Here is a 12,092-nt window from a genome sequence, read left to right as displayed (position 1 = left end):
TCACTCACCCACTCATTAACTCACCCAACCACTCACTCAATCACTCACCCACTCGCTCAATCACTCACCCAACCACTCACCCACCCACCCAATCACCCATCCTCTCGCTCACCCACTCGCTCATTCACTCACCCAACCACTCACTCACCCACCCAATCACCCATCCTCTCGCTCACCCACTCGCTCATTCACTCACCCAACCACTCACCCACCCACCCACCCAATCACCCATCTTCTCGCTCACCCACTCGCTCTTTCACTCACCCAACCACTCACCCACCCAATCACCCATCCTCTCGCTCACTCGCTCATTCACTTACCCACTCAATCATACACTCACTCAATCACTCGCTCAATCACTCGCTCATTAACTTACCCACTCAATCACACACTCGCTCACTCACTCACTCACCCAACCACTCACTCAATCACTCACCCACTCGCTCATTCACTCAACTAACCACTCACCCACCTACCCAATCACCCATCCTCTCGCTCACCCACTCGCTCATTCACTCACCCAACCACTCACCCACCCACCCAATCACCCAACGTCTCGCTCACCCACTCGCTCACCCACTCACCCACTCAATCACTCGCTCGTTCACTCACTCACCCACTCGCTCATTAACTTACCCACTCAATCACGCACTCGCTCGTTCACTCACTCAATCGCTCAACCCGCTCGCCACCCACCCGCCCGTCCGCCCGCTCGCCCCCCGACCAGAGTCACGTGACGTCCGGTGAGCTGCGCCGGATGGAGAGGGATCTGGCGTCGTGCCGCGAGACGGAGCAGCGTTTGGAGGACGAGGGCTCGACGTTGAGGGCGCAGCTCAACCGCACTCACCGGTGCCTCACCGACCACCAGCATCAGGTGCTCACCGTGGCCGCCGCCACCGCCGCCGGCGCTCACCGTGGCCGCCGCCACCGCCGCCGGCGCTCACCGCGGCAGCCGCCACGGCGCGTTCCTTTGCTGCGGCTGTCACCGGAACATGCAAATATTGCACTGGGCGGGGAACGCAATTATTAATCCGGCAAATTAATCCGGCAAGTCATCGGGCAGTTAATCCGGCAAATCATTCGGCGATTCATTTGGCAATCCGTCTGGTCATTCATCTGGCAATCCATCTTGCAATTCATATGGTAATTAATCTGGTGATTAATCTGGTAATTCATCTGGTAATTCTTATGGTTATTCATCTGGTAATTCATCTGGTAATTTTTATGGTTATTCATCTGGTAATTCTTGTGGTTATTCATCTGGTAATTCATCTGGTAATTCATCTGGTAATTCTTATGGTTGTTCATCTGGTAATTCATCCGGTAATTCTTATGGTTATTCATCTGGTAATTCATCAGGTAATTCATCTTGCAATTCATCTGGTAAAGCACCTGTTGACTCATCTGGTAATTTATCTGGTAATTCATCTGGCAATTCATATTGTAATTTATAAGGTAATTCATCTGTTGATTCATATGGTAATTTATCTGGTTATTCTTATGGTTATTCATCTGGTAATTCATCTGGTAATTCTTATGGTTATTCATCTGGTAATTCACCTGGTAATTCTTATGGTTATTAATCTGGTAATTCTTATGGTTATTTATCTGGTAATTCATCTGGTAATTCTTATGGTTATTCATCTGGTAATTCATCTGGTAATTCTTATGGTTATTCATCTGGTAATTCATCAGGTAATTCATCTTGCAATTCATCTGGTAAAGCACCTGTTGACTCATCTGGTAATTTATCTGGTAATTCATCTGGCAATTCATATGGTAATTTATCTGGTAATTCATCTGGCGATTCATATGGTAATTCATCTGGTAATCCATCTGGAGATTCATCTGGTGATTTATCCGGTAATCCATCTGGCAATAAATTCATATAGCAATCCATCCGGCCATTCATCTGGCATTTCATCTGGTAATTCATCTGGTAATTCATCTGGCATTTCATCTGGTAATTCATCTGGAATTTCATCTGGTAATTCATCTGGAATTTAATCTGGTAATTTCATCTGGTAATCCATCTGGTATTTCATCTGGTAATTCATCTGGTAATTCATCTGGTAATCCATCTGGTATTTCATCTGGTAATTCATCTGTAATTTCATCTGGTAATTCATCTGGAATTTCATCTGGTAATTCATCTGGAATTTCATCTGGTAATCCATCTGGAATTTCATCTGGTTATTCATCTGGTAATTCATCAGGTAATTCATCTTGCAATTCATCTGGTAAAGCACCTGTTGACTCATCTGGTAATTTATCTGGTAATTCATCTGGCAATTCATATGGTAATTTATCTGGTAATTCATCTGGCGATTCATATGGTAATTCATCTGGTAATCCATCTGGAGATTCATCTGGTGATTTATCCGGTAATCCATCTGGCAATTCATTCATATGGCAATCCATCCGGCCATTCATCTGGCATTTCATCTGGTAATTCATCTGGTAATTCATCTGGCATTTCATCTGGTAATTCATCTGGAATTTCATCTGGTAATTCATCTGGAATTTAATCTGGTAATTTCATCTGGTAATCCATCTGGTATTTCATCTGGTAATTCATCTGGTAATTCATCTGGTAATCCATCTGGTATTTCATCTGGTAATTCATCTGTAATTTCATCTGGTAATTCATCTGGAATTTCATCTGGTAATTCATCTAGAATTTCATCTGGTAATTTATCTGGTATTTCATCTGGTAATTCATCTGGTAATCCATCTGGAATTTCATCTGGTAATCCATCTGGTAATTCATCCAGAGAATCATCTGGCAATGCATCTGGAAATCTGGAAACTAATTTGTTAATCCAACTAACAATCCCCTCCCCCCCTCCGCTCCCCCCCCCCCCTGCTGCCTCGCCCCCCCCCCTCCCGTTCCCCCCCCCGCCCCCCCCCGTGCCGCCCGCCCCAGGGCCAGGAGCGCGCCATGGCAGCTCGCTTCCGTGGCGTGGAGGAGGAGGCCTCTACACTGCAGCTCAGGCAGAGAGTCTGTCAACTAGAGATGCAGGTGTGGTGGTGGGGGTGGTGGTGGTGGTGGTGGTGCTGATGGGGGTGCTGATGGGGGTGCTGATGGGGGTGGGGGTCCTGGTGGTGTGGTGGGGGTGCTGGTGGGGGTGGTGCTGCTGGTGCTGGTGGTGCTCGGGGTGGTGCTGATGCAAGTGGTGGTGGTGGTGCTGGTGTGGTAGTGGTGCTGGTCATGGTCATGGTGCGGGTGCTGCTGGTGGTGCTGATGCAAGTGGTGGTGCTGGTGGTAGTGGTGGTGCAAGTGGTGGTGCTGGTGCTGGTTCTGGTGGTGGTGCTGGTGGTGGTGCTGGTGATGGTGCGGGTGCTGCTGGTAGTGCTGGTGCAAGTGGTGGTGCTGGTGCAAGTGGTGGTGGTGGTGCTGGTGGTGGTGCTGGTTGTACTGGTGGTGGTGGTGCTGGTGCTGGTGGTGGTGCTGGTGGTGGTGGTGCAAGTGGTGGTGGTGGTGCTGGTGGTGGTGCTGGTGCAAGTGGTAGTGGTGGTGCTGGTGCTGGTGCAAGTGGTGGTGGTGCTGATGGTGGTGGTGATGCTGGTGGTGGTGCTGGTGGTGGTGCTGGTGCAAGTGGTGGTGCTGGTGGTGGTGCTGGCGGTGGTGCTGGTGCAAGTGGTAGTGGTGCTGATGGTGGTGGTGCTGGTGGTGGTGCTGGTGGTGGTGGTGGTGGTGCTGGTGGTGGTGCTGGCGGTTGGCACAGTAGGGACATAGGTGGTGCATCTACCACTCATCTCAGTCGGTCGACCCATAGCACCTGCAGGGTCTGTCCCGTGACCTCCTGCACCTAGCCTGGCACAGTAGGGGGCACAGGTGGTGCATCAGGCAGTCATCTCAGTTGGTCGACCCATGGCACCTGCTGTGGTGGTGGTGGTGGTTGTGATGATGGTGGTTGTGGATGATGTTGTGATGCTGGTGGTAGTGGTTGATGTTGTGATGGTTTTGGTTGATGTAGTTGTGATGGTGGTTGTGGTTGATGTTGTGGTGGTGGTTGATGTTGTGCTTTTGGTTGATGTCGTTGTGGTGGTGGTTGTGATGATGGTGGTTGTGGATGATGTTGTGATGCTGGTGGTTGATGTTGTTGTGATGGTGGTGGTTGATGTAATGGTTGTGGTTGATGTTGTGGTGGTGGTTGATGTTGTGATGGTTTTGGTTGATGTCTTTGTGGTGGTTGATGTAGTTGTGGTGATGATTGTGGTTGATGTTGTGGTGGTGGTTGATGTAGTTGTGATGGTTGTGGTTGATGTAGTTGTGGTGGTGGTTGTGGTTGATGTAGTTGTGATGCTGGTGGTGTTGGTTCATGTTGTGATGGTTTTGGTTGATGTAGTTGTGGTGATGGTTGTGGATGATGTTGTGGTGGTGGTGGCTGTGGTTGTGGTTGATGTTGTGGTGGTGGTGGTGGTGGTTGTGGCAGGAGGAGGAGGAGCGTCTGCACGGGGAGCTGCGTGGCCGTGCCGACTCATCACGCGTCGGCAAACTCACCTCTACCATCAAGCGGCTACGTGCCGAGGTCAGCAACCACCACCACCACCACAACTATCATAACCACCACCACAACCACCACCACAACTATCATAACCACCACCACCACCACAACAACCATCACCACCACATCAACAACCACCACTACCACATCAACATCCACCACAACAACCACAACAACCACTACCACATCAATAACCACCACCACTACAAACACCAAAACAACCACCACATCGACAACCACCACATCAACAACCACCACAACCACCACCACATCAACAACCACCAACACCACAACCTCCACAGCAACCACTACAACAACAGCAACAACAACAACAACAACCACCACCACCCTCTCGGCAGGTGAGGAGGCTGAAGGCGATATCCCGGGGTGACTCGGGACCAGCCGGGGTCGACAACAACGAGGTGGATGGAGCAGCAGCAGCAGCAGGAGGAGGAGCAGCGTCCACCATGTCATCATCCTCATCCTCCTCCTCCTCCTCGTCATCGTCGTCATCCCTGGAAGAGGGCTACAGCGGCAGCGCCTTGCCCACCCCTCCGGCCCCTCCACAGTTGACCAGTCCAACCGCCACCCCCGCCGTCACGGCAATGGTACGGTCCGACTGCCCGGGCTCTGGCTAGGCAGGGGGCGGACCCACACGACACCCCCTCCCCATGCCTCCCCTCCTCCGCCGTTGTGAGTGGTACATTCCGCGTTGGGTAGAGCTCCACGTGATGGTTTGGAGCGTACCACTTGGATGGGGTGTGGGGGGTGGGGGAGAGCGGTGTTTGCGTGCGTGTCTGTGCCTGTTGTCAGTGTTATACATTCCACAGCAGTGGCGTATCGGGGTAACACAGCACTACATACCGTGTACGTGTTGGAGCATACCACTTGAATACGGGGGGGGCAGTTTCAGTGGTACATTCCAAAGCAGTGGCATATTGGGGTCACACAGCACTACATACCGTGTACGTGTTGGAGCATACCACTTGAATACGGGAGGTGGTGGTGGGGGTGTGTGTGTGTGTGAGAGTGGTACATTCCATAGTAGTGGCGATCTCTTCGCTGAGAGATTGGACCGTACCACTTGCGCCGGAGGAGGGGGGGGGGTGGTGGCTTTGAGTGGAACTTCCTTCCCTACGGCATTGGGGCCGCATTGGGCAATCGACGTTGTCCTGAGCCACTCATTTTGGACCGTACCACTTGAAACGGGAGGGGGGGGGGGGTGGGAAGGGGTTTCTCATCGTCTTAATTAAGGATGATTTCATAACTGCAGTATTTTTCCTCTCTCTCTCGTTAATTAAATCGGGGGAGAGAGTGGAGGTAATTAATTATAATTATCGTCGTGGCTGTAACTGTGACCGACGGGTCGATGTTAACGCTTACGCAAGTGTTCGTTATATTTAAGGCTTTTTGTGACATTTACACAAATATTGTTATTTTTTGGCCGGCGCGCGCATGCGCGCGTTTGTTGGGGGCGTGGCTAACTAAAGCATGTGACCACGCCCACTCACCCAACGGCGTGGCTCCGCCCACAGCCGACGCGGGTCACGTGACGGCGAGTTGCGAGTGGCCGCCGCTCGCAGTGACCGGGTTGCACGCAACTGCAATCCGGGTTGCACGCGGGTTGCACGCAATTGCAATCCGGGTTGCACGCAATTGCAATCCGGTTGCACGCGAGTTGCACGCAGCTGCAATCCGGTTGCACGCGGGTTGCACGCAACTGCAATCCGGGTTGCACGCGGGTTGCACGCAATTGCAATCCGGGTTGCACGCAATTGCAATCCGGTTGCACGCGAGTTGCACGCAGCTGCAATCCGGTTGCACGCGGGTTGCACGCAACTGCAATCCGGGTTGCACGCGGGTTGCACGCAACTGCAACCCGGGTTGCACGCAACTGCAACCCGGGTTGCATTCCGGCCGTCTTTCCCCCACCCCTCTCACCCGCACCGCGCTTCTCAGCCGCGAGTTGAATTACGGTGATTATATTATTATAATTACGGTGATTATAGTATTATAATTACAGTAATTATATTATATTTACGGTGATTATATTATTATAATTACGGTGATTATATTATTATAATTACGGTGATTATAGTATTATAATTACGGTGATTATAGTATTATAATTACGGTGATTATAGTATTATATTTACGGTGATTATATTATTATAATTACGGTGATTATATTATTATAATTACGGTGATTATATTATTATAATTACGGTAATTATAGTATTATATTTACGGTGATTATAGTATTACATTTACGGTAATTATATTATTATATTAACGGTGATTATAGTATTATATTTACGGTGATTATAGTATTAAATTTACGGTGATTATAGTATTATATTTACGGTGATTATATTATTATATTTACGGTGATTATGGTATTATATTTACGGTGATTATAGTATTATATTCACGGTGATTATAGTATTATATTTACGGTGATTATGGTATTATATTTACGGTGATTATAGTATTATATTTACGGTAATTATAGTATTATATTTACGGTGATTATATTATTATATTTACGGTGATTATAGTATTATATTTACAGTGATTATGGTATTATATTTACGGTGATTATAGTATTATATTTACTGTAATTATAGTATTATATTTACGGTAATTATAGTATTATATTTACGGTGATTATATTATTATATTTACGGTGATTATAGTATTATATTTACGGTGATTATGGTATTATATTTACGGTGATTATAGTATTATATTTACGGTAATTATAGTATTATATTTACGGTGATTATAGTATTATATTTACGGTAATTATATTATATTTACGGTAATTATAGTATTATTTTTACGGTGATTTTTGTATTATATCTACGGTAGTTATATTATTATATTCACGGTAATTATAGTATTATATTAACGGTAATTATAGTATTATATTTACGGTGATTATAGTATTATATTTACGGTAATTATATTATATTTACGGTAATTATAGTATTATTTTTACGGTGATTTTTGTATTATATCTACGGTAGTTATATTATTATATTCACGGTAATTATAGTATTATATTCACGGTAATTATAATATTATATTCACGGTAATTATAGTATTATATTCACGGTAATTATAATATTATATTCACGGTAATTATGGTATTATATTCACGGTAATTATAGTATTATATTTACGGTGATTATAGTATTATATTTACGGTAATTATAGTATTATATTTACGCTGATTTTATTATTAATTATCTTAGCCAGCACGCGACACGAGGAACACACCCGCAGATTCGCCGGGCTCACTGACGAACAAAAAAAGTCTACAAGAATTTCAGATGATTCAAGTTGTTGATGTTGTTGTTGTTGTTATTTATGCATTGTTTGCACAGGCGACGTTTCACACCACCACCACCCGCCCACCACACCCCTCTGTTGGTGTGACGCGGTGCGGGGGAGCGGTGGCACAACGGTTAGCGTCCACATCTCCGAGCCATCCCCTAGGTCGACTCGGCCTCGAATGAGTTACCCGGTGCCGTGTGTGTGTGTGTGTAGTAAACATCTCCATTGGGGGAGGGGGGGGGGGGAGAGACAAAGACGGCCGGGCGTGGTTGCTGGGCCACATCCAACCCCCTCGTGTTCGCTGCTGCTGCTGCTGCTCGCTTACTAACAGCACTTGCCCCTACAGCCTGTTAGAGGCTACACGGGGGATCTTTGTCTGTGTCTGTGTGAGCTGCTGCCCACTAACAACACTTGCCCCTACAGCCTGTTAGAGGCTACTCGGGGGATCTTTGTCTGTGTCTGTGTGAGCTGCTCGCTAACAGCACTTGCCCCTGCAGCCTGTTAGAGGCTACACGGGGGAGCTTTGTCTGTGTCTCATAGCTCCTACCCACTAACAGCACTTGCCCCTACTGTCTGTTAGAGGCTACACGGGGAAGCTTTGTCTGTGTGTGAGCTGCTGCTAGCTAACAGCACTTGCCCCTACTGTCTGTTAGAGGCTACACGGGGAAGCTTTGTCTGTGTGTGAGCTGCTGCTCGCTAACAGCACTTGCCCCTACAGCCTGTTAGAGGCTACACGGGGGAGCTTTGTCTTTGACAGGTGGAGGGTGGGGGAAACGTCACGTGCTCGGCCCAGCCCTGGGGCGTTCGCGTTGATCTGAAGACTAAAACTCTCACCACGCGGCTATCGAACACAAACTAATAAGTGATAATTAATAATAATTGTATTTAACTTCATACCGCGTGTTGAAGGGCCCCACTCTGAGCTGGCGTGTGGCTCCGTGCCCATCGCGTGAATAATCTAAATGTTGTGTTGTTGAACCCGCCGCCACACGGCACGGCCAATCGGTGAAGGTTGTGTCACGTTCAACAGGGTGTGGCCAATTCGTTACTGGTAGAGCACTCCTGTGTAGTGTATAGTGTAGTGTATAGTGTAGTGTATAGTGTAGTGTAGTGTGTAGTATAGTGTATAGTGTAGTGTATAGTAAAGGTTGTGTCACGTTCAACAGGGCGTGGCCAATTCGTTACTGGTAGAGCACTCGTGTGTAGTGTGTAGTGTATAGTGTAGTGTAGTGTGTAGTGTAGTGTATAGTGTAGTGTAGTGTGTAGTATAGTGTATAGTGTAGTGTATAGTGTAGTGTATAGTGTAGTATATAGTGTATAGTAAAGGTTGTGTCACGTTCAACAGGGCGTGGCCAATTCGTTACTGGTAGAGCACTCGTGTGTAGTGTATAGTGTAGTGTATAGTGTAGTGTAGTATACTAGTACAGCACTAGTGTGTAGTGTAGTGTATAGCGCGTAGTGTATAGTGTAGTATACTAGTACAGCACTAGTGTATAGTGTAGTGTACAGTGTGTAGTGTAGTGTATAGTGTAGTATACTAGTACAGCACTAGTGTCTAGTGTAGTGTAGTGTATAGTGTAGTATACTAGTACAGCACTAGTGTAGTGTGTAGTGTATAGTGTAGTGTATAGTGTAGTATACTAGTACAGCACTAGTGTGTAGTGTAGTGTGTAGTTTAATGTATAGTGTAGTGTGTAGTGTAGTGTGTAGTGTATAGTGTAGTGTATAGTGTAGTATACTAGTACAGCACTAGTGTGTAGTGTAATGTATAGTGTAGTGTATAGTGCAGTGTATAGTGTAGTGTATAGTGTAGTGTACTAGTACAGCACTAGTGTGTAGTGTATAGTGTAGTGTATAATGTAGTGTACTAGTACAGCATTAGTGTGTAGTGTATCGTGTAGTATACTAGTACAGCACTAGTGTGTAGTGTATAGTGTAGTGTACTAGTGCAGCACTAGTGTATAGTGTAGTGTGTAATGTAGTGTATAGTGTAGTGTATAGTAGTGTATAGTAGTGTAGTGTATAGTGTAGTGTATAGTGTAGTGTATAGTGTAGTGTATAGTGTAGTGTATAGTAGTGTATAGTAGTGTAGTGTATAGTGTAGTGTATAACGTAGTGTATAGTGTAGTGTATAGTGTAGTGTATAATGTACTATACTCGTACAGCAACTACACCGGTTGTGTGTTGGAGAGCCAAGCCACAACATTTACAATCTGAGCACCGTCACGTTTGGCCAGTAATTTACAACCGGCTTCATCAGGCGACAGCCTAAGTGGTTCAGCGGACAAATTCGATTGCCCCAACGATGTGGCGATTCATCATTATCACCATCATCATCACCATCATCACCATCATCACCATCATCATCACCATCATCATCATGATCACCATCATCACCATCATCATGATCACCATCATCATGATCATCACCATCATCATGATCACCATCACCATCATGATCACCATCATCATCACCATCATCATGATCACCATCATCATCACCATCATCACCATCATCATCACCATCATCATCACCATCATCACTATCATCACTATCATCACCATCACTATCATCATCATCATCACCATCATCATCACCATCATCATCATCACCATCATCATCACCACGTGGACACTTCAAGCAGTCACACGCTCCGAACACGATGACCGTGGCGATGATGGTGACGGTGACGATGATGGTGACGGTAACGATGATGGTGACGATGATGGTGACGGTGACGATGATGGTGACGGTGACGATGATGGTGGTGGCAATGATGGTGACGGTGACGATGATGGTGGTGGCGATGATGGTGACGGTGATGGTGGTGGCGGTGATGGTGACGGTGACGATGATGGCGGTGATGGTTACCATGGCACCGATGACTGCTGATGTCTACGTTGATGTTGATGACGATGATGACGATGATGTTAATGGTGATGACGATGATGTCAACGATGTCAATGATTATGGTGATGATTCCGCGCTGAGATCAATGGTGATGATGATGACGATGATGATGTCGTCGATGATGACGATGATGGCAATGGTGATGATGATGATGATGTCAGCGGTGATGACGATGATGTCAACGATGTCAACGATGATGTCAATGATTACGGTGATGATTCCACGCTGAGATCAACGGTGATGATGATGATGACGATGTCAATGGTGATGACGATGATGATGTCAGCGGTGATGACGTCAACGATGATGTCAATGATTACGGTGATGATTCCGCACTGAGATCAACGGTGATGATGACGATGATGATGTCGTCGATGATGACGATGATGATGTCGTCGATGATGACGATGTTAATGGTGACGACGATGATGTCAGCGGTGATGACGACGATGTCGACGATGATGACGATGTCAACGATGTCAACGATGATGTCAATGATTACCGTGATGATTCCATGCTGAGATCAACGGTGATGATGATGATGACGATGATGATGCCAGCGGTGATGACGACGATGATGTCAGCGGTGTCAACAATGATGTCGATTTAACACGTAGAAGGCTTTCGCGACCAATATTATTCATGATAAAGGCTTTTTGGGTTAGATCGCGTTATTTATAAATGTGTCGTAACCCTCCACCACCCGACACGGCCAATCAGCAAAAATAAAGTGTCACGTTGACAAAAGACAAATAGTTCACTACTTTAGCCCCATACCGGTGGTGTTGTTGAAGAGTGAATCCACAACATTCACCGTTTGAGTTGTACTGTGACGTTTCGCTGGTAATTACATCCAGCATCATCGGGCAATTCGCCAGAATGGTGAAGCCCTCCACTTGCTCCCGGTCTTAAATAGAGCAGCAGGGTGACGTCATCATTTAACTCATTTCAGGTGCAGTGATTTGAGGTGGAGGTGGGGGGGGGTATTGTAATTATGTAATCTATTGGTAATCAGTCAATGGTTATGGTTAGTAATGAATTGTAGATTAGTAATTAGTTGTAATGTGTGTTATTGTGATTATATGCTACGTTAGTAATCCGTTAATTAGTATGTGTTTCCCCTATAAGGAATTGTAATATGTATTATTTAATAATACGCTTCCAAGCCGCACTAAGCCTATAGCTGTCAGAGCGATTAAAGTTATTTCTATTTCTCTCAATTTCAATGGATTCTCTAATTAGTTTTGACCAGTAATAATTAGTTTTACACACCACTTCATTATCTCAAACACAACTGTCAGCAGTGGCAGAACATGCTTGTCAACAAGGAC

General features: G+C 46.1%; 1 protein-coding gene across 1 annotated transcript in view; it reads left to right on the top strand.

Moving 5' to 3' along the window:
* The window catches only part of LOC116957404 (EVI5-like protein), a gene marked incomplete at its 5' end in the record, with an annotated part of 41,993 nt that extends 34,591 nt beyond the window's left edge, over window positions 1–7,402 (top strand). Inside the window, 4 exons of the mRNA XM_076064418.1 lie at window positions 728–874; window positions 2,927–3,022; window positions 4,440–4,535; window positions 4,871–7,402. Of these exons, the coding sequence (XP_075920533.1) occupies window positions 728–874; window positions 2,927–3,022; window positions 4,440–4,535; window positions 4,871–5,149 (618 nt within the window). The remainder of the gene's footprint in view (window positions 1–727; window positions 875–2,926; window positions 3,023–4,439; window positions 4,536–4,870) is intronic.
* Between the last annotated feature and the right edge of the window lie 4,690 nt (window positions 7,403–12,092).

The sequence above is a fragment of the Petromyzon marinus genome, unplaced genomic scaffold, assembly GCF_048934315.1.
Source record: "Petromyzon marinus isolate PM22_M1 ecotype Great Lakes invasive population unplaced genomic scaffold, UKy_Petmar_22M1.pri1.0 PM_Scaffold_433, whole genome shotgun sequence".
Classification (NCBI taxonomy): Eukaryota; Metazoa; Chordata; class Hyperoartia; order Petromyzontiformes; family Petromyzontidae; genus Petromyzon; species Petromyzon marinus.
Note: the sequence above shows the minus strand (reverse complement) of the source record. Positions and strands in the feature narration are given on the sequence as shown.